At 43.9% G+C, this 27,715-nt stretch overlaps 2 protein-coding genes across 2 annotated transcripts; one reads left to right on the top strand and one right to left on the bottom strand.

Annotated features, from left to right (window-relative positions):
* Positions 1-6,578: 6,578 nt before the first annotated feature.
* tsku (tsukushi small leucine rich proteoglycan homolog) lies at positions 6,579-13,437 on the bottom strand. Its single transcript, XM_079272001.1, has 3 exons — positions 13,169-13,437; positions 9,275-9,586; positions 6,579-9,005 (listed from the first exon to the last, which is right to left on the bottom strand). The coding sequence occupies exons 1-3, from the start codon at positions 13,181-13,183 to the stop codon at positions 8,265-8,267; spliced, it is 1,068 nt and encodes a 355-aa protein (XP_079128127.1). The 5' UTR covers positions 13,184-13,437; the 3' UTR covers positions 6,579-8,264.
* Positions 13,438-18,312: 4,875 nt separating this feature from the next.
* Positions 18,313-26,948, top strand: gucy2f (guanylate cyclase 2F, retinal; the record flags this gene model as incomplete). Its single annotated transcript, XM_079271968.1, has 18 exons — positions 18,313-19,054; positions 19,853-20,154; positions 20,538-20,892; positions 21,028-21,112; positions 21,462-21,558; positions 21,766-21,891; positions 22,557-22,637; positions 22,761-22,937; positions 23,054-23,210; positions 23,363-23,512; positions 23,650-23,798; positions 23,919-24,082; positions 24,189-24,381; positions 24,467-24,641; positions 25,715-25,813; positions 25,900-25,994; positions 26,100-26,185; positions 26,867-26,948. The coding sequence occupies 18 exons, from the start codon at positions 18,313-18,315 to the stop codon at positions 26,946-26,948; spliced, it is 3,315 nt and encodes a 1,104-aa protein (XP_079128094.1).
* Between the last annotated feature and the right edge of the window lie 767 nt (positions 26,949-27,715).

Genomic DNA, 27,715 nt, shown 5'->3' with positions numbered 1-27,715 from the left:
GTGTGGTCTTTGATCAGGACACATGAAGCTGTCTGTGTTCGGTACAACCTATTTTAACTCAAACCTTGTTTGTAAGTGTTTGTGTGAGAAGTGAGATTGGAATAATCGTAAAGCAGCTGGACTCTTGGTCCTACTTAAGCTCATTTACAGCTTTAAAAAACATATTTAAAAAATACCACATGCACCTCATTTCAGTCAGACACTGTAGCACTGTTATGGGACTTCCATAATACTGACAATAAACTGGGTCATGTGCATGTAGTTGTCCACCTTCTCCACTAGAGGGCGATCCTATCAACAGTTTGAGTGTGTGAAGGTATGTGAAGGTCCTGCTTTAACGTGACAGTTCTGGGACAGGTTAAAGAAAAATGAAATAGCACACGAGATATGTGCAACATCAACAACAACATTCCACCGCTGCGGTCTCTTCACCACCAGGTGTCTCAATCCATTCCTTGTTTGGAAAGGGAAAATAAATGATGTGCTTCATTAGCACAACGTCTTTGGCTCCGGCCTCATTAGATCCAAACATCAGAACATCCGAACCTAGATACAGACTAATTAGTAAAGGTCCATTACACACAGTATCTCCATCCTCCAGCATACTATTCCAATTATCCAATTAGCTGAACAGAACATTTTAGGGAACATCTGGGATGTTTTGTGAAGGTGAAGCAATTGTGTGAGCCGTCTGCAGAAAGGTGAGTGTCTCTCGCTGAAGTGAAGGAAACAGCCGAAGCCTGAGTCAAAGCAGCGTAATCCACAGGCCCAATCCCGTGGATGTAATTACAGTGCAGTGAAGCAGTCATCCTCATTTGCTCATTTCCGAGGGTGTTGCGTGGTTCAGGCTGCCTCACCTCTTCACAAATCCGGTGTGTTCATCACCGATGTCGGCTGTGAGCGTCTCACAGATGGTTTGTCTGAGAGTAACACGTCTTTTACATATAAGCTCTTTTTTCAATCAAAAGGAGATTAGCATGTCATTTGCGTGTGTCAGAAATGATACTTCCCCTTCAGTTTGCCACTTAAGAGTTCCTGTGTTTTGAATAGAAATTTCTGTCATTTTCGCAGTGGGCAATTCAAAACCAAGGGGACAAAGGAAACATTCAAACAAGAGAGCTCTTGTGTTTGGCAAACACCAGAGGCTGAGGGAGGCTCGGTAACCACCATGCAGCTGTCTTCAGGGCCCGTGCTGAAAACGGTCTCACATCCTCCCTCTTCCTGTAACTTTACCTCCATGTTTATTATCTTTAGAGATTTGTGGCCCGCGAGAAAGCCGATCCAGTTTTGCCAAGATGGAAGAAGCGCTCACTGTTAAAATACAGCTGTTGTCACATTTAAAGCGTTCTCTAATGCATGTGTATTCCAGTGAGAGGATCCCTTTTTTTCTCCTATACTTGGATGAGTTTACCCTCTTCTTGGAAAGTGAACAAGTCAGTCTCTTGTCTCTCAATATTTGCTCTCGCTCCCCCTGAGGTTTGCAGAAATTGAGCAACTATTGGTATCGAGTTCACGTTGGGCTTTTTCTCTTTTTTTTGAAAGAAGTGCAACAGAGAGGCTTCAAAAAGTCAAACACTTTTAGCCCCATGTGGATTTAGAGGCCATGTAAATTTATTTTTTCCCTCCATCTCATTCCAGTCACGGTCGGACACCTCTCCCTGTTCCTGCCCCAGTCAAAAGTCATTATCTGACTCTTTCAACCCCTTCAAAATGCAGCAAACTGGAGCCAAGGAGAAAAAAATGATGAACCCTGAATTTTAATATCGATCCATCCACAAGTTCAGCAGGTCAACACATGACAGAGCATGCACTGCGCTGCAGCCAAGGCTCAAAACAAGGAGGGGAAGGCTCTGACCATCAGTGCTCCTGGACTGGAATGAACTCCTTGAAGTTTAACCACAATGATCTCATCCACCTTTTTCCCTTTTCCTAATTCTACTTCAAAATTATATTTCTCATCACTTTTTTGTTTGCGCTCTGTTCAAGCACTACAGCACGTTGGTGTAAATACAGATGTAGGATCCTTTGAGAAAACCTAGTCCAGCCCAGCAGCTCCTGATGGAAACCAGATGGAGGAGACTGACGGAGAGGGCGGCGGTCTCGGGATGTATCCCTCTTCCTCTGGGGAACTCCCTCCTCGGACGACCAATACGAGAGGGGTGATGCAAAGCTCCTGATACTCCTACGCTGAGCTGATTAATGTGTGAGCGAGAGCAAGCAAACCGGGTTTTGGGGACAGAAATCTTCTTTTATGAGTATCTTTCAAAAGCTATGAATAGAGAAACACATTTTCAGAGTGCCGGACAGGTAGGGTTTTGTTGTTCAACTCAATTTGAACTCTCAGTGTTGATAGCAGATAGTATCATCCTTCTGGGCGTATCTATTTATTTTCCGTTGCCTTCTGTGTCCTTCTTGTCTCGTCTGCCTGTTGTTATTCTTCCTTATCCCTGAATAGCATAGGGGGGGGGGGGGGGTGTTTGTATAGCAGCCAGTGCTTCACTGAAAGTGTTTCTTCTTCCTATATTTGCTGGAATGTGGAGAAAGCCATGGCTCTGCTAATTTTTCTCATTTCTCATTTCAAATTTTTCATTTCTCTCTAATTTTGTGTCCACAGGTTTTCTATACTCTGTCTCTGAACAGTGTTGGCCAAAATGAGAAACACGATCTGGGATTTGTTCCCTGTCGAGCTAAGTCATGCTTTTCTCTCACATACCTCACGTCACACGCCGTAGATAACAGATAACCCGACCCTGTCTCAAGACCTCCTTTAACAAACAGCAATGTGAAGGGAAATAAAGCTCCGGCTCCATTCGCAACCAGTTCCACGAGTTATTCTGACACGTGGACGCGTCACACTGTCACTGATATTGAAGAGAGACGTGGAAAAATATAGAATTATTTATAGCAGACTGTCTGAGTAAGATTTCCGGGAGCATTTTGACTTGTATCCTACATGTAGGTCAGACACATTATAGGACTGCTTGATCTTGGGCAAATCTGCAATACACAATGTCTGAACACGACTGGCTCGAGATGGAAGTCGAGATACTTTTGCAATGTCAATACAACAGCAAACATTTGGGCTTTCTGTACTTTACAAAACGTGACCTCAATTTTCTAGCGAGGGATCCGATGGCGAATGCAGAAGATGCTTTCTGCCTCAGCCGGATTGAGGAACACTGAGCTGTTCTTCTGATGGTTGCATTGTACACTTTCGACCTGCATGGCTTTGTGCGAGTGCCCTGTGAGGTCGCCGTCCATTCTCACGACTGTGAGTTATTCATTTGTTATTGCGGTACTCTTCCTTTTCTGGTGTGTATGTGCGAGCGTCACAGTGTATGTTCGCACATATTTTGCATTTTGTGCACATTTTTGACTATTATTCACAGAAATGTGTTAGTTTGTATTATTCTTTTTGTATTTTCTGCCAGCACACTGTTAGTTACAGTTGCATATACTTTTCTTGAGGTCATGTGACACATGTCACAAGACCCCTTGGTGATTTTCAACATCTGTCCGACTTTACTTTACACCCCGACGAAGACTTGTTGAGTCAAAATGCGTTATCCATGAATTAAAAATGGGTTTTGAACTAAATCAGAGTGCCTTGTATGCTTTTCAGAATGCCAACCAACACCATGGACGTCCACTAAAAGAGATATTTATTCCTCCTTTTTAGGTGATCAGTGGTTCCTCATCTTTTTTCATTTATTTATCAAGACAGCAGTGTTTATAGGCGACCGATTGTCACAGGTTGCATATGTCTTCATGTGGTGATGAAGAGTGATTTTTTTGAAGCATAGAGTTGAAAAGGTTTTTTTGTCTGCTGTCCCTTGTTTTTAATCATCGAGCGACCCCCTTTGTGAGGGCCCCCCAAGGTTGAGAACTAGTGCTTTAAACTACAATGTGGCATCAAGTTTTGTTTCCATGAACATCAAATTCAATCATTTATATGGACCTTTCGCAGATATCGTAAAACAAACCAAAAAAAAAAAAATGGTGTGAAACCTGAGATGAATGTGTTGCATTGTCATTGTTTCGCCCATTTGTCTTTAGGATGTGTAGCCATGCAATACAATGGTACACACTATAACAGCTTTAGTAGCTCTTTATAAAAACAAGTACATCTTTGTGGCCTGTGACAAGTTGAGCTGATCTTTTGTTTGTCTGAAAAACAAACCCTCTGTGCTGAGCTGCAGCACGCTGACATCGTGCCTTGGTGTCTGGTGTCACGAGCCAGAGGGCATTCGTAACATCAATAGGTCAATATCACCGCTGTCAAAGGGGAAACTAAGTGCTTCAGTGCCACTAATACACGAAAAACAGATAATGTTCCACTTAAGAAACAATCATTCACTCTTACGTTCCAAAGATCATATTAAACTGGTTTGTGAAAAGCATTCCTGGGTGTTGTCGACCTCCTGCGGGACTGAAAAGTTAAACCTTGCAGTGTTCGCAGGATAGTATTGGACTCATTCTTCAAGCAAAGTGAATTAGCTGCCTGGATAGTCTGATCCTCCAGAGGGTCTATCCGGGGGACGGTCAAATTACATTTGTTTCATAGTTGTTCATGCAAGAACAGAACACTTAATAAAGACACCCTGGTTCTGCTTGCCTGAATTAATTACACACAGTTCAAAGCGTCCGCTTGTGAATACAGCTCAGAGCCAGACCACTGCAGAGAAGCGAGTGATTACCTTTTGATTGCTTCGCTCACACGTGTCCCACACTGCCATAATGCAAACGGCAATGGCCAAATTATGTTGTTTTTGGTAAAAGAAAAATATATTATGATGTTTAAAATCTTTTTTTAGCTGTTGGTGCGCTTTGGGAAACAACAGGAACAAGAGAAACGGGTAGATGAAGTTGTTTTATTCAGGAAAAGATGAGGCAAGATATACATATCATTAAATCTTGTTCCAGCCTGCATCAAAGCAAACTGAAGATATGTGCATATATAGATATAGATGCCAACACTGTTGGTTTTTTTTCCAGATGTCAGCTGACTGAAAACATGGCTCACTCACTCAATGTCTCTGTTGACCTGGTGTGTCTATGCACGCGAAAAGTGTCTCTTGTTGCCCTGGTTACTGCCCTTCTTCCTACTGCACTCTATATCATGACGTTACTTCAAACCATGAAAGCAAGATGTCACAAGAAGAGAAAAACCTGCTGCGTGGATGTGTTTTACGTGGGAAATTAACTTTCTGTCAGACGAGTATATTTTCCGGTTAAATGTCACTGCAGGGTTTGTTTTTCAGCGTCAAACAGCAATGTCAACATCACTGTGGAGCTCTCCATCGATTCCTGCTCTGGCAGAAACCCTTTCTCCTCCTCTTTAGTTGTGAAACAGAAGAGAAATTGTGTTTTATCATGTAGTGTTTTCTTTTTTGCATCTTGCAGTTTGCATGTGAACACATCTGTGCATGTCCCAGACGAGACAGAAGGACATTGTTAGGAGCAGGCTGAAAGGTAAACGCGTGACTTGTTAACTCGGTGCAGCCTTCTCATTCAGTTCCACTGAAATTTCATATTTCAAACTGGACTTTTCATCAGACATGAAGGTCTACAATCGTGGGACCAAAGGGGGGGAAAGAAAAATCCCCCCCTTTTGATCTGTAACCTGATTTGTTGTGCTGCTGCATTCCCCGAATGTCTTTTTGATTTCACAGTGTCGTAGTGAGCGTGTATCTCAGCGCTGCTGAAGGATGGCTGGTTCCTTTGGGGCGTCAGCATGCCAGCGCTTCAGGAGACAGACATAAAGGCACAAACATCTGGAAGTGTTTTGGGCAATGGGGTCAATCCGCTAAGGGCTCTCAGACAGCCTCCTACCTACTTGAAGCGACTATAGTTGCACTCACACACACACAAAAGAGTTGGTAAACTCAGACAAACAAGACAAACTGGAAAGATTTGTGCTTTGTTTAAAACCTATTTTCCCACGCTTAATGTCCAGGATGTAACATTTACAGTACAGCTATGGTGCAATCCGTGAGAAACCCTGTTAGTCAGCTTTATTTTGTCTTTTGAGTTTTACAGATGTGTCACAGAAAGGAAGGAATGTCTCCTCTGTCTCACAGGAAAAGAAACCACTCATTGCCAGACACACACACACACACAGGAGATCTGTAAGTCGCCATGACTGAACCTCTCTCCCCCTCGTTCTCCTTTCTCTACTCGTCTCCTTCCCAGTCACCTCCTTGGCAGGTCACCAGTGTAGCACAGTATTCTTCCAAAGCCCTGGCATGTCTGTCCACTTCAGTGGGTTTTTTTATGGACCATTCAAGACCACAAGTGTGTGTAGCCAGACATTTCCAAGTAAATAAAGCAAGAAGAGTTTCAAACACAAAGACGTAGCTGAGCAGCAAACAAGTGAAGAAAGTGCTGTGAGGGAAAACCACTGAGATCTGAAGACACACCCTGCTATGAGTCAGTCCCGTGCATGGAGACAAAAATCACACACCGCTTTGAAAAACTGGATCACGAGCGAAATGTAGTCCTTGTGTACTTAATTTTGAATGCGTTTGTGCTCCTCTGTCGACACGTCACACAGGACAAACACAGTCACACCACAAGAGTCTCAAGAGTCAATTTATTACACATATGATTCATACATATATATATATAAATGTATATACAATATGGTTACATACGTACAAATAGAAACGTCTACACCAAGACTGGGCTCATCTGACTTTCAATCAACCAACTGAAAAGGTGGATTTCCGTTAAAAAAACCCGCACGACCGGAACACTGCAGGCCTTCACAGATTGCTGACACGCAGTCTTGAGGCCGACCGTCCACAGACACACCGCAGGAATGCAGAGGTGAAGTCACACATGCCAGCACAGTGCGACTCTGTGTTTTAAAACACCGAACGGACACCGGCATCGCTTCGTTTACCAATCACGCCAAAGTTGTCCCGTTCAACTGGACATCGATTTGACAGCGGGTCAAAATACACTCCCGGTCAACGTGGTCACAGCTTGTTTACTCCTGTTGTGTAATGTCAAAAAGAACAAACAGAACACAGATCAGTGAGCACCGTGTCAGAGGCTTCGTGGACCTAATCCGTCCATGTCAAGTTTGGGCTGGTGGTCGAAGAACGAAAGTCAAGTAATGAAATGGTCCCAAGAAAAAGATATTTGCCCTCAACAGTTACAGACGGAACTGGAAGTTTCACTCCTGAGACCTCTGGTTCTTGGATTGTACAGATCGACATTTCTGGGATACGTATATATATGTAACACAATAATATATAATACCCACATTTGCTCGCTTTGGCGGGAGCTAAATAAGACCATTGATACCACTTTCATGTCTGTATGCACGCATAAAGCTACAGCCAGTAAATAAGTTCAGCATTAAGAAACAGGGAAGGGGGGGGGGGGGGGGGACAGCTGACCTGGCTAAACTGAAGCATAACAACAGGTTGCGGTTCAATGGGGGACAAGACTCCAGGAAGTCTCTGCAAGGCCAAGAGGTCCCTGTTTCCAGTCTTTGTGCTAAGCTAAGCTAAGCGGCTGCTGGTTGTAGCTTCATATTGAACAAACAAATATGAGGATCCTCTCATCTCACCCTCGGCTAGAAACAGAATTTCCCAAAAGGCCTAACCGTCCCTTTAATGATTTCAATAAAGCATCACATTCAAAGTCAAACAATAAATCGTAGTGGTCAACAGTCAACTTCAGCGTGGAAATTATGAGCAAAAGCACCGAAGGTTTTCATAGTGGATGACGTTCAGGCCATGTGTACGTACTTTGTTTAAAAACAACCCACTGCAACTGGAATAAGTGCAATTAGCTCTTAACATGGTCCCACTTTCAACGATGTACATAACGCACCAAAAATACTTAAAATTGAAAAGGTTCTCCACCAGTTTAGGAGACGTGTTGAGATGTGGAAGAAATGGATCCGTGTTGTGTGGAATGCTCTGAAAGGTACGGATACGTCTGTCGAGAGTTCATGACGTCGACTGTAAACCTTTAAGACATACTCTGAAAGGCACACCGTGGCACAGAGGTAATTGAGTGAAAGTAACACACACAAAAAAAAGAAAGAAGTGTTTTGCATATCAAAGCAGATAAGGCACATCTCTGGCATCGGGTATACTCTTTCAGAACTTGGTTGTACGACCGTGCTGGAAATCAAAAGTATTGTTTGGGGGAGGGGGGGGGGGGGTCTCCGAAACCATTTAACCATCCGACAAGCACTCCTGATGGAGTAGACCGGCCCTCTTAAGGAGTGGTCCATCTCCAAAGTTTCACAACATGATGCCCTCCACATCACAGTTCAGCACCTCGTTGTGTTGGACCTGGCCCAGTTGCCGGTGGAACTGTCCCTGTTTCTGGGTCCTCCAGCAGTGGACGCTTTGTCCCAGTGTTATACTCTTGATACTGGGCAGATGGGTCAGCATGTTACTTGGCAAGGACGCCACACCAGAGCCAGACAAATTCAGCTCCTGCAGGGAGTCCAGTCCGCTGAAAACCGCCGGGCTCAGAGTCTTCAGCTCCGGGTTGTTCGAGAGATCCAGAACTTGCAGGCTCTGGAGGCCTTTGAAGCTGTTCGGCTCGATCTCCTGGAGCTCGTGGAGGCCGCTGATGGACAAATAAACCAGATCTTTCAGCTCAGCAAAAGCTCCATCCTTGATCCGTGCGATGGGGTTTGCGTCCACATTGAGGTACCGCAGCGAGAGCCCCGCCAGCCTCGGTACGCTCGACAGCCGGTTTGATGAGAGATTTAAGCTCTGGATGTGTAAAACTCGTCCGTGCAGAGTCGTTGAGACGGACGCGAGCTTGTTATGAGACAGATCCACGCTGACAGGTTCACCGTTAATTTTCGTGGCGAACACGTCCATGTCGAACTCTTGGAAGCCGTTGTGGCTGAGGTCAACGTCAACCAGAGGGAGGCCGGCGAAGCAGCTCGGGGAGAGGCTCTGCAGCTTGTTGTGGCTCAGATCCAGAGTCTCCAGGTAACGCAGCTTGGACAAAGCATTGGGTGTTACCTGGTAATGTAAATAAAAGGGAGCGAGATAGAGAGAAAGAACACATTTTAAGAGTTATCTCAAGTGGGGTGTTAGAGCTTTGTCTCCTGAAAACAGCTGCTTTCTACACACACTAAGTTAGCTAACACTGGCTAACACTTTAGCACCAAAACCTCAACTCAACTTTTCATCTGCATGATGTGTAAGGATGAGTAACTGTTTCATTCAGAAGGATAAAAAGCCTCATTACAGACCAGGAGGTGTCTACTTGAGCTCCTCTGAACACTCACCTCTGTTATAAGGTTGCTGCTCAGGTCCAAGCTGACGAGAGTGGTGTAGCCGGGACCGGCCAGCATGGCGTCACTGAGCGGGCCCATGGCGTTGGAGGACAGGTCCAGGTGGGCCGTGTCCAGCGGGATGGGGATGGGCATGGAGGTGTCGGGTCCCAGCCCTCGGCAGTCCACCCTGGTCAGGCTGAAGCTGTCGAACAGGCCGAAGCTTTCCACCTCACAGTGGCAGCGGCGGTGGCAGTTCTTGACGTCGCTGGACTGGACCGAGGCCAGCAGCGACAGGCCGAGCCACAGGAGGAGTGCCATTGTGCTCTGGAGAGAGAGAGAGAGAGAGAAAATATATATATTTACGTTTGAAACCTTTTTTTAACATGCCACGCCCATAGAAGCTACAAAAGTTCTCCGTCTTTATCTTGCTCAAATAAGAAGTACACAACCTCAATCGCCAGATCGGGTCAGTACACCTCGTCCCTAACCCTGAAAAGAACACTTTGGTTCTGCTTTTAGAAACGAGAGGAACAGTTCCTGCTCAAATGCCATCTTCAAGGTATTTGTTAAGCTTCATGAAAAGACTTTAAGCTTTTATTCGAGCTACTTGGGTAGCCACAACTTCCCTCCCCTCTTGGCTTCCCAACGGGTGTGACCTAATTTATTTGATCAAAAGAGTTCATTTGCACTTTCTTAGTTTACTCACTAGAATTGAGCACGCGTGGTTGTAAAAGCGAACGATTGTAAATCAAGGCCCCTAAAAATATCTCCGTCCCGTCTTAAAAGGAAGAAAACATGAGATGTGCCCACTGAGCATTAAGACCAAAAACTAATTCGGAAACAGCTGCAAATTAGAAAAGACTAATTAGAAGTCAAAGAAGTGATTCAAAATGCAGCATGTGCACATATCGTACATGTCTTAGATAAAAACCTATCGTACCTTTTTCCCGGGTGTTGGTGCGGCTGCTGCTGTTGTCCCTCTATGTGTAAATGAGAGATGAATAAACCTCACCCAGTAAAACATGAGCAATGTGCCCAGTGTGTACACACACACACACACACACACATAACACAAGTTTGAAAATTGGACAGAGGTTAAGAGTTGTGTAACGGGTAGAAATGAACAGTCACGGTCGAGTGGCCGGGGCGTGACACAGCAAAGCGTGTGTTAAAGATACAGCCCAGAGTTTTACAGCACAAGTTTCATAACGGGACATAACTGAGAGCACTTTTGTTCAAAATGTACCCACAATGCTGAATAACTTAGAGGAAAGGGAGGGTGAGTAGTTCCAAAACATGTAAAAATAATACTCCTCCCTGATCCTCTGATGGACTTTTGTTTTGAATTCTTTTTGGGAACATGCAGTGAAAACATGCTGCTATCAGGTGTATCTAACAGGGGGGTTACACGTATTAATCTTTCCTTATGTAAGAGGATGAGGTTACATCGCTGCCCGGTACTTATGGGTGAACGTATGCAGACTGATTACCGTGGCTCAAAGTCCACTTAGACAGAGCCGATCACCTCTGTGCACTGTTTCTTTTGTTCTGACCCCTGAACTCCCCGACGACAACGGGCTGCTTGTGATGCAGTGAATGAGTTTATAATCGTATCAAATGAATGATTTCATTCTCACCGACTCAGTCACCTGCAGTCGTGATCACAGAAGGGTTTTATAAATTTACTGACATGCATTTTATTATTATTACATTATAATTACATAATTACATAATATTATTACATTTTTATGCGTATCATGCAAAGTGTCTTAAACTCTTATTGTGTGTGTGTGTGTACATATCTCATCATATAAATAATTAATGTCATGTCCTTCTCGGCCCGCTCTGCAATTACACACGTTTTGTTTCACCTCAAGCAAACTGCAGGCCTCCAAGAGATCCGCCTTGTTGGGAAACCACAGAGCAGCCATATAACAGACTAAACATGGGAAACTGCCAGTCAAACCAAGTGGTTACACACATATATATACATCTATATATAGTTTGTTTTTAACGTCTACCACACTGGTATTCAGCAGCTCGTCACCTCTGTGCGGTTTTGCAGCCACACTGGTCCGTCGCCCTTTTCTTTCTCCTGCATCCTTTGCTCCAGCTGTTGCTCCGGCGGAGGATCGTGAACTTCCTGCACCAGGTGTTCCTCTCCACCGCCCGGCAATAAATCTCAGCTCACAGCAAACTGCTGCCGGCCGGCCGGCTGCCTTCAAATCAGACACATTCTAACGACCGCATTTACCAAAAGGGCAGCTGGCAGTGAGAGCTGCGAACCCCTCTTGAGTGGACAATTGGCAAAGGCCTGTGAAATCACGCTTCTCACTTTCTGAGGTCTTTTCACACCTTCAGTCCTGGGATCCTGCCATCCTCTGAGCACCATCAGCCATCAGTTGCTTATTTGTTTACTGACCCTCCCCCCTCCCAGCTGATGCATACAGCAGAGATCACTTTTCATGGCAACTACATGCAGACTTTTTGCCAAACTCTCTTGCTGTGATAATCCAATCACCATAGTGTGTAATCAGTGTAAACACAATCATATGTGTCAAAATCCATAATAAAAGCACCACTTTTATTGCCCACAAGCAACACAATTGTTTTTCCCCAGCAGGCTTTTCTTTATCTAAATTCATGCAAAACTGCACATTTAAAAGCAGAGGACAGAGTTAATATACCAACACTAATATCTACTTAGTTCTCCCATTCAACACATATGTCTGCATCTACATCAAACAGCACTTTCAGCCCTCGTTTTGTTCAACACCCTGCAGTGTTGTGATGTATTCTCCGCGTCCGCTCCGTCACAATTTAATCCTCAAGTCGAAGGCCGGAAAAACTGTGTAATTGGAAGACGAATGCCACGCTAATCCTTTTCAACCAAATTAATGGACGCCACGGAGGAGGAGGCGGGGAGATAAAATTAAACTGATCTTACTTAAGTGTTTTGAAACATTTTAGGCGACACTGTTGCCTAAGTTTTGAGGTACTGGTACTTTCCATTTTATGCTACTTTATACTTATTCTCCACTACATTTCAGAGGGATATATTGTTTATATTGAGGATATAAATATCATGATATAACACTGACATGGCTGCAAAAGAGTATATGTTTAAAACTTAACCAGGCCTATAGTTTGCTTCTCATATTAAGCAATATTTTAAAATATATAATGTCTTTTTTCCATCACAGTATTGTTTTTTCTCTTATATTAAATACTTCTTCTGCCACTGTTTCCATCATACAACCAGCACCCATCCCGTCATGGAGCTCTTCTTTTTAGTGCCAGTTGTTCCAGATGTTCTCTCCTATATCATATAAGAGTCGTGCCAACTGTGACACACGTGTCTGTCTGCATTACCACAGTGCACCACTGCCATGGCCCTGGCAAGTTAACACAGGAGGCCGGTATACAGATCAGATTTCTTCCAGCCGTACGTGGCAAACCCCGGAGAGAGCCGAGCCCTTTTTTTCGGATTACAATACCCCCCAAAAAACCCCAGTAGGCTCCCACATGTATACATCTCAAGGCTCGTCAATAAATAAACAACCTCAATCCCCGCCCCCTACTTTTTTTTCAGCTGTCAATCACAGCTCCACATGTCAACTATTCGCGGACCGTTCGCACGAAGTTTGCGGCACTCCATAAAAGTTACTTTCTGCGTCGGAATGGTTTGCGGGAGAGAGAGCCTGGTCAGCTCAGAGGAGACACACCAGGGGCGGTTCTCTTAAAACACGTGAAACCTGATCTGACCACAGCGGTCCGTTGCTCTGTGTCCGAAACTTTTCGCTGCTGATAGACAAAGATTTTTAACTTACTGACATACAGAAAAAAAGAGTAGAATATATATATATATTTAAACCGGACATACTTTCGTCAGTTTGAGTAACTTACGTTGGTGCCTTTCATCCAGACAGTCAGCTTTTTTCGGCCGTTTTTTTTTCTCTTCACTTCACCGCTCCCATTTTCCAGACCCCACCCCCCGCAGCGCTGCCGTGTCCCGGTGGTTTAGTCGGTCCCGCCGGGTCTACATGAGCTCTGCTGGATCCCTCTGCGTGTCTGTGCGGTACATTAACTGCCAGGAGGCTGGAAACACTGGGACACACTCGTCTGTTCCCATCCCATAAAGTCCTGCCTGGCTTCGGCTCGTTTCTTTACCACCATCAAGTCCACCAACGTTCAAAACGAGAGGACTTCCGGTTGCGAGCTTTCCAAAATAAAAGGACTGCTAAATGTTCTGTTCATGTCAGTTGGTGTTTTCTTTGGCGTCTCTTGCCAATGGTGATTTTAAAGTCATGCATTGTTAGCATACTATTGTTAGGAGGTGTCGCTTATAGCCAAATTGTATTTGCCTCTATAAATCTGCCGTTAGGGACTTGTCACTTAACGTTAAATGTGTTCGTCAATACACTAAACTAGCATTTGCACTTTGTTTAGCTAACGTTAAATTGCATTTTCACAGACGCATACACATTGAAAGAGTATACACTGAAGCTGTCTCAACAGATATTGTCTCGTAAAGGCAATTATATTTCTTAGACCACACAATCCCGATTTGGCTCCTTTCAACGTTACGCTTTTAGTTTTGCAGGCGTGTAACTTCCGGTCTTGGACCTACTGTTTTAGGTAGTTTTGACGCTGCCTGTCTGTGCGCACTCTAGACACCGCAAACAAACCCACATGAAAAGAAAAATAAAGTACAGCGTTGCACAACAAGGCGGTTTGCTTCGTTTGGCATGAAAAACACATTTTGATGAAACTGATAAGAAACATAATGTGAACGGAAACCCGGACCTTTCCTGTTGCTGCACACGCAGCTTATGGTTCTTCACAAAGACAAGCATTTAGTGTGGTAGGAAGGTTTTGCAAAGACAGATCCTGCAGGTTTAAGTAGATCATTTAAAACTGTAGGCTATTTTTAAATAAAGTTTCACATGTCATTAATGTGTTATAGGGGTGAAAAATGTTTTCTGACTATCAGTATTTCCAAACACTGTTCTAGATATTAGGCTGCGTGAGAGCAAAACATAACCTGTAGAAGGCCAGCTTCTAATCTGCAAATCCGTTGAGACATTAGGTTACACCCTGTTACATTATTATAACAAGTTCTCTAGAAGAGCCAGAAACACACAGGTCAAGAGTGTGATGGTAAACATCTGTTGCAGCTCACATCTGCAGCTTCATCTGCACCCTCCGCCATAGCTTTCCTCACGAGAGCATGGCAGTATCACAGCATGCATTTCTACATGCATACGTGCACTCTCAAGGGCTCATGCATATTTTTTCTGAAGAAAAATAAAAAAGATCACTTGTATGTTCTCTCAAGTAAAAATGCACGTAATACAGTAAGCTGTGATGTCATTTGGTGTTATACATGTAGCTACTTGTATACACCCACACACACGCATACCATTTGCATATTGCAGTGTCTGGGATTCTTCAAGGCTGTAAAGATAAGGTAGGGACACAGGCAGGCGGAATGCAGAGCTATGAGTCTAAGAAAAGAGCAAAAATACCTCAGAACCTGTGCAAGAACAGCCTGATATATGATGGTGAGTACCCTGAGGCAGACAAGACCAAAGTAGACAAATTCATTCAAACACAATGGCTCATCACTCGTGTTAAATGATTCCAGAATGTAGCTTCAACAGTTTTTATTCTTCAAGTATAGTTTGCCACAGACAGTCACAGCACACTGAACCCATCATGTGGCGATCAATAAAGTGGAAGTAACTGTCACTGCTGCACCAAAGGCCTACTAAAGTAAGCTTTACCTCGTTGTTTTAATGTAGCCTAGCAAGAAGGGTGGATGATAGTAACAAAAGTGGATTAATAGCCGAAGTAGAGTTTTGCAAAGATTGCATTTAAAAAAAAGATAACCATATAATGGATGTTAACTGCTTAAGAAAGTTAGAAAAATATGCCTATTAGACAGAACTTCACAGCTCTTCTTGACTGATTTCTGCTTTATAATAGCATTATGAAAAGAGAATAAGTTATTGAATCGTTTTTGCATCCATAGAGGTTCATTTTAAGAGATCCACTCCCTTTATCCCTGTGTACCACACAGTAAGGCTCTTTCCCCACCAGATGGCCCCAGAGCTAAAGCCATCCTCTGATAAAGTCACCGCCTGCACAGCGAGGGCTCCAGAAGCAATTCAGAGAAACGAACCTACCGGTACTTTTAAACACATGAGAGCTTTCACTGGAAGATGAAAAAAAAAAACAGTTGGCAGACACAAGAGGTCAGCGCCATATTACAAAAGTTAATCGCATCACAAACAGTGCTAACTTTGACCTGCACAGTTGTGACCCTGAGCATGTTACTGTATTTTGGTTATCTCTTCACAAACCTTCATGTAAATTATGCTCAACATAGGGCCTGAGATTCACATTGATCCTGCACAAATCATGTTAAATGTGTAGTCCCAACGGGGACTAAAGCCTTTCAGAGATTCTAGTTTATCTTTTTTTTAATCATATATATATATTGTATTATTATATTGTAGCCACACTGAATTTTCTATCCTCCTTGTTCCACACAGACATGTTTCAGGTGGCTGTATTTTTGAATGTGTTTTTATTATTTTTGCTTGTGGAGACTTGTGTGTCATTCCACAGTGTCTAATAGAAAGCACAGAGCTGGTATCGGCTCACTGGGGAGACGTATAGCGCTGAGTCGTCATTTCTTTCTGTCCTCTATTGCTGGATGCAGGACAGCGGCGTCAAAGGTGTTACGTTTAAGAGGCTCATCGGCTTATGTGGGATATAGGTCAACAAAGGTGGAATCACTTACCAGCTCCTTGTGCACAATTGAATGCAATATTCCTGCAACAGAATGTGTATTTACTGGCTTGTTGTCAGGATTCAGTTTGAAGGGAGATTTTTTAACTTGTCATGTCCTTAAAACACACACACATACACACACACACACACACACACACACACACAAACACACAAACACACAAACACAGACACCAGAAACAGCAGTCATCCACAGCCTGATGTTGGTTTTAAGTATTCACCTTGGTTTCTTAAAGGGACTGTTCACCCCAAAATCAAAACTATTTTTTTTTGTCTAGTGTTATTTAATCAATCTAGATTGCGTTGATGTTAGTTGCCAATTTTTGGAGGTATTGTCCATTGGGATGTCGGCCTATATAATTCAACTTTATGGCACTCGGCCTGTGGTGCTCAAAGTGCCAAAATAAAAAGAGATTTGGAAAACAGCAATGTATCTGTTTAAAATCATGACCCGATTAATATCAAGATAATCCACAGACCTCGTTGTGAGCAGATTCATTTAGGAACTGTGGTTGAAAGAAAATTGTTGTAACTGTCCATTTAAAAAGCTTTTATTATTCCTACCTAAACTCAAACATTATGGGTCTGTCTTTGTTGCGTTTCTTTTCCCTGCAGTTTATTAACAGTACCATTACTGTTCAGTCTAAATGTTCAGTCTCTTTGCTGTTCCCTTAAGAAATAAAGACATTTAAAATTAGTAAGGGAGGGAAGCCACTAAAGTCAGTTCATCCTCAGGATATTATTTCCGACATATAGTAGAATAACGGTGATATGCTAAGGATTTGGCTCATTACATAAAAGTGTTTATCACTTACATGATTGCTTTCCAGCCTCTTTAATATGTTTTTTGTGGCTGCTTGCTTGATAATGATCACTGGTTTGATCACAACCTCTGCATGGTATGGTTCTGTTAAGTCATCCTCCCAGCCCATATTTTGCCTTCAACGCTGTCATCCACGGTTGGTGTTGTGGCAACCAGCTGTACCTGGACTCATTTGCCAGGCAAGGCTGCTTCACCTGGCGGAGTCTTTTGAAAAAGAAAAGAGCTGAAAAGACTGACGCAGGCAAGACAGGCAGCAGAACTCAGGGGACCCGCAGGGAGAGCCCTTCGTTATCTTTAATTACCCAGCACACTCCACCAGGGTTCAAATCCACTTAATCTGTAGAACATGCTGTGCTGCAGGCATGTTAGACCAATTAAAGCACGGTTCAGGTGTCTTCATGCAATGTGGCTGAGGTGTCTCCAGGACAAGACAAATGACCCCACTCTGCACATCAGGAAATATTTATTTACTAAACATTAATTTGTATATACACGTGTGAAGGTTGAGGCATATTTTTTGTTGACATTTACTTTTTATATCATCATGATTTAATAAAACAGGATTGGTTACTGTACTTCCAGAGGAGTATAACTGATGGCTGAGAGGTCTTGCAGCCTCTCCAGCGTTGGCTTTTAGACTAGACTAAGGCCTTCTGTCAATCCTCTTACATTGTGCCTCACTGAAAATGGATTAGACGGTTAACACCTACGTTTTGGCCCCAGGTCACTCTGGAGGGATTTGATTGAATGGGCCTGTAGCTGACACTGGCTTCCTACATTGATAATACATCAAACACTCTTCCAATTTCAAACATCACATTTTTTTTGGAGGAAGGTTTGCTCATTTTTGGGGATTTTTAATTTTGACTCTATCTAGGCCAGAAGTGATTTTTTTTTTGTCCTTTTTCCAGACATGCATCCTGTGAACAAAAGTGTTTGTGAAAACGCACGGGAGCCTTCAGAGGCGCTGACTGGGGGACGTAAGTAGCTCTCCAGGGTGCTGAAGTCGTCTCCAAACGCGACAGACATCAGCGCATGAGCTCTCTCTGCCTGTCACTTTCAGCCCATAATCCAAACACGATGACTTGGCTGTGTCTCCTCCGGATCGACACCGTGGATCCTCGCCGGTGAATATAGGTTTTGGGATATGGTGAGGTGACGGTTTATGTGGATACAGAGAAGTAGATCCGAGAGGACACCTGTGAGATTGTCTCCTCGGACCATGAAGCTGTCCTGATGGCAACGAATAAACGGCAAGTAATTGTTAAAATTCATTATGACTCATACAAGATATTTATTATTAAAGGAATTAAACAATGTTATTTGTGCCTGTTTTGCAGGTGTCACTGGTCTAATTGATAGTTCAATAGTGAACACAAAGATTCACTGCTTTGGACACCCTGGGAGGACAATGCAACATATTCATCCGCATTTCAAAGGGGCGCTGTGGGAGTCCAACCATCCATGTATGCCCATAGTTAAAAGCAGACCAACTTTGACAACACTGCCCTTTTCTAACTTTCTGTTGTGGGTCCTCGTCGGGGTGTTGACGTTCCCTTGCTGTGTTCGCTGTTTGATATTCAAAGTGGGGGTCCTGGGGCCTTGGAACTGCGACCCTGTATACTACAGGGCCCAGCCTGCTGCGGCCGCCAGGCTCGCCGTAAACAGGATAAACGGAGACGTAAACCTGGATCTGGGCCTCAAAATGGACTTTATCGTCCTGCAGGAGCCCTGCGAAACCTCCAAAGCCCTCACTGCGTTCATTTACAACGAGAAGATGGCGGATGCGTTTGTGGGCCCCACCAACCCGGGATACTGTGTTGCAGCCTCTCTGCTGGCCAAGAACTGGGATAAGGCCATCTTCTCCCACGGCTGTGTTAACTACGAGCTGGACCGGGTCATCGATTACCCGACTTTTGCCCGGACCGTGCCGTTTCCCACTGATGTGTTGTTCGTCGTCTTGAAACACTTCAGGTGGGCCAGCATTGCGGTGGTCTCATCCAATGAGGACATTTGGAGGGACACTGCTGGGAGAGTGGCGCATGCTCTCCGAGATAAGGGGCTTCGCGTTGGTCTGGTTACATCCATTGGTATCAATGAGACGGTCGTGGAGAGCACACTGAGGGAGATCCAGGCTGCAGGAGAGATCAGGGGTGAGTCTGTGCTGACACTAACACAGGAGCCGACTTTCAGTCATGAAATGTAAGATTATTACACATTAAAGTGACACCAGAGGAGGCGAATTAATTAATAATCCTAAGTAGTAATTTTGTGGAAATAGATGATATAATACATGTAATATCGGCAGCATTACATCACAGGTGAACAACTTGCAGAACTTCAAAATATCAAACCATCAGCTCAAACATCCTGTACACATCCATTTCAGCTGCTTATCCCTCCACCATCCCACTAGGAAGCCATTTTGACACAGATTTCACCTTGTGGTTGAGGTGAACTGGGGCAGCAACTTAATTTGTGTTTTAATTAATAATCAGTCATATTTATTGGCATTTTTGTGGCTTTACTAGAGCGTAAAAAGAGCTGACAAGAGGTTTAGTTACAGAGCACTTTGACGTATCATGGGTTAAGTTTCAGACATTCAGTTGAAATTACATTTATAGAAACATATGAAATAAGACTTTGTGACAACGTGATGGATAGTTATGCTTTGTCACATCAGAACTATTTGTTCATGAATCAAACAACTACAACTAAGTACAATAACTCCTGTCAGTCAGTTAATTAGGTGTGTTGTTAACTTTTGGAGCACATTACGGTCAGTCCTCTTGAATAGCAAGTGCAAGTACAAAGCTGCATTTGTCCAATTTTCCCCGACTGGCACACTAAATCGTTATGATACTGAGTTTGGTCGCGTTATCACTCGACATATGTCCATAAAACAAACATTTGAATCAAAACCCCACTGTGTTGTTCTTTGTCTGTCTCAGTCATCATCATGTGTATGCACTCCATCCTGTTTGGAGGGGAGCAGCAGGCCACCTTTCTTCTCAACGCACAGAAAATGGGCCTGACTTCTGGGAAGTATGTGTTTGTTCCCTACGACGCCCTCCACTACAGCGTGCCCTACACCAACGTCTCCTACTTCCCCTTGCAAAACAACAGCAGGCTGAGGGAGGCCTATGATGCTGTGCTCACCATCACCATAGCCTCTGAGCCTTTGTCCTTCAACGAGGCGTTCGCTTCCGCCAAGAGGAGTGAGGAAATAACGCTAGCCGTGCAGCCAGAGCAGGTAGAAACCAAGGCTGTCTTAAAACTCACATGTAAAATGGAAACAGTTCATTGTTGCTGTGATCACTTCCTGTTGCGGCTCTAATGTCCGGTGTAACAAGATTCATGTACAGTCATTTTAAAAATCATTCACTCATTCTCTTTCTATCCCTCCACCACAGCTCCCCAAATATAAGAAACACAGTTTATCCAAATGTTCAAACACCAAAATGAGCTTATTATTTTGTGCATTGTATAATGCCTATCAATATTATATTCCCTGTAAATACCAAAAGTTACCTTTGTGACAATTTGTTGCTCAGCATATCTAGAGAGGATGATTTAAAGTAGTGAAAATAGGAAATAAGGAGTGAACTTCATATTTTTTTCCTGTGCCCTTTGCAGGTTAACCCACTCTTTGGGACCATTTATAACAGCATCTACCTGCTGGCCAAGTCCATCCACAATGCCAGGAGAGGAGGCATGCGGCTGTCAGGCTCTAACCTGGCGTACTTCACAAAGAACACAACATTCACCGGCTTCAACCAGAAGGTTAAGGTGGACACCGACGGGGACGTTAAGACCAGCTATGTCATCCTGGACTCCGACAACAGCGGGAGCAAACTGTACCAGACCTACCTGGTGGACCTAACGTCCGGAGCGCTTCGCTTTGCTGGGAGGTCCATTCAATTTCCAGGAGGATATCCTCCGCCGTCCGACTCCAGCTGTTGGTTTGACAAGAAGGCCATCTGCACTGGAGGTAAGAGGCTTCGCTTCAGCGTGAATATCGGCGAACATGGAGGTGTATGGATGCATTTCCTCAAGTCCTCACAGTTATATGGCATGTTCTCCATACCTTTCCCCATAACATCAAGTTACCTGTTGTCATCCTCAGGTGTGGAGGTCACCTACATCATAGTGGTGTTTGCTGTCATCTTCACTCTGGCGGTAGTAGGGCTCGTTTTAAGTCTTTATATCAGGTACAGTTCTCTTCCAAGTCAAACAAATGTAACCTTGTGTTTCTCTCCAGTACTTTACTCCTCTGTCTTTCCAACAGAGTTCAATGAAAGGGATGTTGGTCACCAAACTGTATGGTGTGATGTGCACAATAATGAATGAGAGGGAGAGGGGAAGATTGAGAAAGAGATCCCCCAAACCATGAGCCAACTGATTTTAAGGTGTCAGGAGACTAGAAGTAGTTCTCATATAAGGACAAGCTTTTCTTGTTTATCCATCTCTGGCCCAAACATGATCTGCGAGATGGTTTTAGGACACTCACTGCCATTGGTTGAACAGATTTCCTTATCTTTGTCTTAATCTCATTGGCAGGAGGAGACTCCAACAAATCCAGCTGGTCAAAGGTCCCAATCGGATCCTCCTGACCTTAGAGGATCTCACTTTTATCAATCCTCAGCTTAGCAGAAAGGTAAGCAGCATCAGCGTCTCTCAGCCGTCAACACGAAAAACCTTTAGCACATAAATCTGTTGCCCATGTCTTTCCCGCATGCCTTGGACATAATAACACATTTAATTCGTTCAGAATATGAGAAATGATGCACATTTACAAAGTAAAATGTTCTCCGGATGGAACTCATTCCTATCAAATCTTCCCCTGCTGTTTGACGTCCTGCAGAAAATCACTTTAGAGGATCTGAGCGAGTCCAACAGCGCTCTGGAGGAGAAATATGGAGACCTCTCGCACTCTGCCAACAGCTTGCAGACTGCGACTCATGAGACCACCAATGTAGCTGTGTACGAGGTACGCAACACTGAAAGAGTCTTTGCACCTGTTAATTCGGCTTGCGTGTGTTTGCATTATCTAAAAATGCAGTAAGTATGTAAGCGAGGGAGGGAAGGGTGTCACTGTGAAGCACATGTCCGGGCCCTTAACTTTAATGGTAAATATTCAACAAAATGCAACATATTTTCTTGTTATATCTTCCATAAAGTGTCGAAACATTTTTTCATAACATTGGTTTGAATGTACAATTTATATGGTTGTGTTTAAATTCAGTTTTGGGGGGGTTAAGGTCAGGTTGAACCTTTTGTTGAGAGGTTTAGTTACATTTAAAGTTAGACTTTATGTCTGTTTTTTGTACTCTCCAATGTCTGTTGAGTCTGTATCGTCAACAACGTTTTGTCCCAATTAAGAAACGACTTTAATGACTTTTACAGACGAACCCAAGTTTTCTGTAAGGTCAACATTTAATCAGGAATCAAACCAATACCTCCCAGATAGTCACATGAAAATTGTGGTTGGATGGATGAACAGGCAGCAGCAAAATGGTTATTGGAAGTAAAAGAAACACATGATACTTTAATACCTCTTTAGAGAAATAAAATGTCCAAAAATCGTGTGTGGACATCAACACTCAAAACAAAAGGTTTGATCCCACTGTAACAACATAACAACTTCTCTTCCAGGGCGACTGTGTGTGGCTGAAGAAATTTGAAGAGGGACAATTTAAAGAAGTGAAGCAGAGCACCACCAAGATTTTCACAAAGGTAGAGCAACATGTCTCCACCTGTAAAAATACAGCGTTAAAGCAAAAACAAAAAAGCTGATTTTCAAAACATACCTCATTTCCCCCTATCATTCCATCAACGTGTTGATCTGCTATTTCTCAGATGAAAGACCTGAGAAACGAGAATGTGAATCCGTTCCTTGGCTTCTTTTTGGACTGCTCCATGTTTGCAGTGGTGACGGAGCACTGCTCCCGGGGCAGTCTGCAGGACCTGCTGAGGAACGAGGACGTCAAATTAGACTGGATGTTCAAGTCTTCGCTTCTGCTCGACCTCATCAAGGTAAACGCTGATATGCACGATATTGTAATGATTCACTGGCTCTGGCTAATATCCCCGTTGGCTTGTTGATATTTCCTATAGGATTAACTCCACTGTTCAACATGTTGTGCTTCCAGGGTATGAAATACCTTCACCACAGGGAATTCCCCCACGGCAGACTGAAATCTCGTAACTGTGTGGTCGACGGGCGTTTTGTCCTCAAGATTACGGACTATGGCTTCAATGAGCTGCTGGAGTCTCAGAAAGCTGTTATAGAAGAACCTGCACCTGAAGGTACCTTCTGCTCTGGAAAAAAAGTGTCTCATGACTGTTGATGACTATTTTACATAGGCCTACAACATTAGCGGCTCATGCAAAGCCATGCATTTATTACAGTTGGAAGTGACTGGTATGTTGCCAACCTATCGTTTCTCCTTTTCACTCAGATTTATTCTGGACAGCTCCAGAGTTCTTAAGGGACCTTGCAAACTCACGTAAAGGCACCTACAAGGGAGACGTGTACAGCTTCTCTATCATCCTTCAAGAGGTGGTGGTCAGAGGGTCGCCATATTGCATGCTGGGCCTACTGCCCGTGGGTGCGTATCCCTCGAGGGAGAGGAGTTGAAGATGAAGAGAAACAGACAAATGTGTAGAGCTCAAGAAGATGTCACCGATATTCCCTACATTTTGATTTTAAAACTTGATTGTCCGATCTCCTCCGTCTGCTCACCAGAAATCATCCGTAAGGTGAAGAAGCCTCCTCCGATGTGCCGCCCCACCGTGGCTCCGGACCAGGCTCCTCTGGAGTGTATCCAGCTGATGAAGCAGTGCTGGAGCGAAATGCCTGACCGCAGACCAAATTTTAATGAGATATTTGACAGGGTACACTTTTGGAGACACGTGGCCTTGTTGTCGCCAACCTTACAATTGTTATCCCACTCAAATAAACCACTTGATGGTTTAACATGGTTTAACATCGTCTCTATTTATTTGTTTGAGCAGTTCAAGATAATCAACAAGGGTAAGAAGACCAACATCATTGACTCCATGCTGAGGATGCTGGAGCAGTACAGCTCCAACCTGGAGGACCTCATCAGAGAGAGAACAGAGGAGCTGGAGGTGGAAAAACAGAGAACAGAAAAGCTGCTGTCAGAGATGCTACCACCGTGAGTTTGTACACGCATACGCAAACCCAAACATGTCGTTGCATTGATCTTAAGGAAGCGCCTTATGTGAGTATGTGGTTCTTGTAACGTTTCTGTCCGTCTTCAGTTCTGTGGCTGAGGCCCTGAAGACCGGTGCCACTGTGGAGCCGGAGTACTTTGACCAGGTGACAATCTACTTCAGCGACATTGTAGGTTTCACCACCATCTCCTCGCTCAGTGATCCCATCGAGGTGGTCGACCTCCTCAATGATCTCTACTCTCTGTTTGACGCCGTGCTCAGTAACCACGATGTCTACAAGGTCAGAGAACATGCTCAGTATTTAGACCCATACATAGACAAACGCGGATGTGCCCAGAACTGACAAATATGTTGGGGTTATCTAGGTGGAGACCATTGGTGATGCATACATGGTAGCATCGGGTCTGCCAAAGAAAAACGGCAACAAGCATGCTGCTGAGATTGCCAACATGTCTCTGAACATCCTCAGCGCAGTAGGAACCTTCCATATGCGGCACATGCCAGACGTTCCCGTCAGGATACGCATAGGAATCCATTCAGGTGAGAAAGTCTTCATTAGTATCAGTGAATAAGAGGGAAACTGTGGGGCGTTTTTCAACTGAATGCCTTGTCTACATTATTTGTATTTTGTTGTCTAATACTGCTCCACCACAGAAAAGACATTTGGTCTCATATATCAACCAAACTGTCAAAATCAGGACTACTGCAACGAGTAGTTTTTTTGGTATCAATGATCTTCTTTTAACATTTGTTTAAAAAATGTCCATTTCTTTTAACGTAATCAGAAGAGACTTTTAGCTCGTACATGTTGAGATTGTCAATGACAGTGTTGATGCATGCTGGGAAAGACTGTGGCTACTACGCTTAGGGACAACGATGGACGTATGAAGAGAACTAGATACAGAGTTGGAGGCGGATTCCTACTCATTCCTATGAGCGTCAAGCTAAAAAAGTCTCACGACATTCAGAGTCCTACTGTTGAATCCATCTTCTGCTCAATATGAGATTCAGAGCATAGGCCTATCCATTGCCTCAACACGGCTCTCAACATAACGATGGCTGAGCCTGCGGCTAGCAGCTAACCTTGCTAACAGCACTGACCCTGCAAACACAGCAAGAGTACTGATAAAGCTAACAGTGTTAGGATGAAGGGGAACCAGACGGTGGACGATACGCTTCCTTGACAACCTTAACAGCTGTAACTGTCGAATGAACGCAGTGCAAAGCAATGGCCTTGAGCTAAGTAGGGTACGCTCACATGCACTAAAAGTACGCGAGGCCGGCCCGGCTATGTCAACTAAGCATAGAGATTCTCAGATTACAACACACAAGGAGGGAAAGTGACTTCATTCTCTGCTCAGATAGACATAACTCCACTACATCTATAGATAAGAGTTGTTTGTTGCTTTATTAATGCTCTGAATAACGTATAACGTATAGAGGACCTTTAAACCAGACAAACTCTGGCCTTGGGCTTGACTTGTTTAGGCGGTCTTGTTTACACTTGCGCACAGCTACAACACAGTGAAGCCTATACAGCTGATCGATTACTGTGTCTGATGCAGTCCCTAGGACATCAGAACAATTCATCATTGTTTTTGTTGTATTTCCAGGGCCCTGCGTTGCTGGGGTGGTAGGTCTGACGATGCCGCGGTACTGCCTTTTCGGCGACACCGTCAACACTGCCTCTCGTATGGAATCCACTGGGCTGCGTGAGTTTCCCTCCACCACGCTTTGTGGTGTTGCTACATGTTTTGTTTTTGGTCTCATGCCTTCGTCTCTTCTCTTTGTCCATCAGCTTATAGAATCCATGTAAATATGACCACTGTGAAGATCCTCCATTCTCTTAATGAGGGTTACAAAATAGATGTCAGAGGCAAGACAGAGCTGAAGGTGACGTCTACAATCATTTAACCTCAGTATTTGGTATTGAGGCAAATATCTTACAGGCGACAGTCTCAGGTTCTATTAAACATGCCTTGTTTTTTGGGGTTTCAGGGTAAAGGTATTGAAGAGACATACTGGCTTGTAGGGAAAACAAACTTTACGAAGCCTTTGCCAAAACCGCCGGAGATCAAACCAGGGTAAGTGCTTTTGTATGGATGAATCCTAAAATAATAACTAAATGTGTACGAATTCTTTCATATGTAGGGATTAAAAAATCTCACTTGGTATGAGTCAGACCAGAATTTATCACAATTTCTCATAGTTCAAGTTGCATATGTTACATTCCGTTGGTGTTATCAACATGTAACTGCCTCCCGCCACTGAAACATTTTCGACTCATCTGAATGTTGCTTCAGGGAAGACAATCACGGGCTGAACCTTGAGGACATAGCTGCGTACAGGAGAAAGAAAGCTGAGAAAAAGGCTTGACCTTCTTAGTCCAAACATGGGAGGTAGAGACCTGCATGCCAGCTGGTGTTGTGTTGTGGAAATGTTACTGTGGCTGTCAAAGAGTCAATGTGACCAACCTCTGAGTCTGACCCCTCTCGTTGATTACCGGATCTGTGATCTACTAGTCTCATTAATCTCTTGATCTTATCACCTTCTACATCTTCTTAAACAGATTGGGGAAAGCCCTCTTTGTTTAATTCATTCGCTTTTATTGTTGCTGGCTGGCTCTTGTTTCTCTCTCTTTTTCTGCTTTGTGGCACGCTTCCATGATGTTTTTAGGCCTCTGAATGCCAGAGCTCTGCTTAAAAAAACGAAATGTCATTGTGAAATACAATATTGGTCTGAACTCCACGCTCTGTATTTACTAGGGACAACTGGCAGGAAATGGTAACAGAGGAGATCAAGACCCTTTTTCGCAAGGCCAACAGGCAGGTGGACAAAAAGATCTGAACGAGAGGACGAGATGTGAAAGAAGCAAAACCAGAGGAGAGGAAGAGAGGACACGTCCAGAGAAAGACAGAGACAAAGAGCTGGGGACAGGCAGAGGACAGAGAGCACCACCCATCCTCTCACTCTGGCCTAATGCAGACTTGTTTAAGAGGATTGCCCATCGACTGGCTAATCTGCCTGCAGCCAGCGCAGCAGCACGCGATGGCGCTAATGTAATTAGAGTTGTCGCATTACCTCCCTGCGTACCTGTTGCCAGCAGCACAGGGAAGGTGCACCGCTCCTGAAAGAAGGATGCATTCATTCAGTCCTCTCCGCACTCACCGGTCACTGAGTGGTCACCTATTTCAGGGCAACCAGAGGTTCACCCACCGGAAGATTGAATGCCCCAAACGCCTATTTCAAAATGAAATGTTATATTTTCTGGTGATAATGTCTGATTTTACTTTGCCATGAGAGCTCATGATAGAATCGTGGGGCCGAGGATGTTACTTAGCTATATGGCTGAATATTAATTGTTGTTATCCCTGCGAAGTCGGGGGCTAAGGCTGCTACTGTCTGTAATAACAAAAGAAAGAAAAAGACATTTGCCTCTTTTAGGCAAGGAAGAGTTGGTCATGTCCATTCAAGCCCATTCAAGCTTCGTCATCTTTTTATTTACACTGATGAACGGGCGACAGCACTTGGAGAGTCATGACAATGCAACAAAAGTAATCAAAGTGATGATTCTTTTTGTTTTCTGTGAAGCAATCTTTTCAACACTTAAACAA

This window comes from Melanostigma gelatinosum, assembly GCF_949748355.1.
Source record: "Melanostigma gelatinosum genome assembly, chromosome: 7".
Classification (NCBI taxonomy): domain Eukaryota; kingdom Metazoa; phylum Chordata; class Actinopteri; order Perciformes; family Zoarcidae; genus Melanostigma; species Melanostigma gelatinosum.
Note: the sequence above shows the minus strand (reverse complement) of the source record. Positions and strands in the feature narration are given on the sequence as shown.

Excerpts from the sequence above, each read along its gene's own strand:
- tsku (XM_079272001.1), bottom strand. Across the intron at positions 9,006-9,274 it reads GCAGCAACCTTATAACAGAG|GTAACACCCAATGCTTTGTC; the intron begins GTGAGTGTTCAG and ends TTACATTACCAG.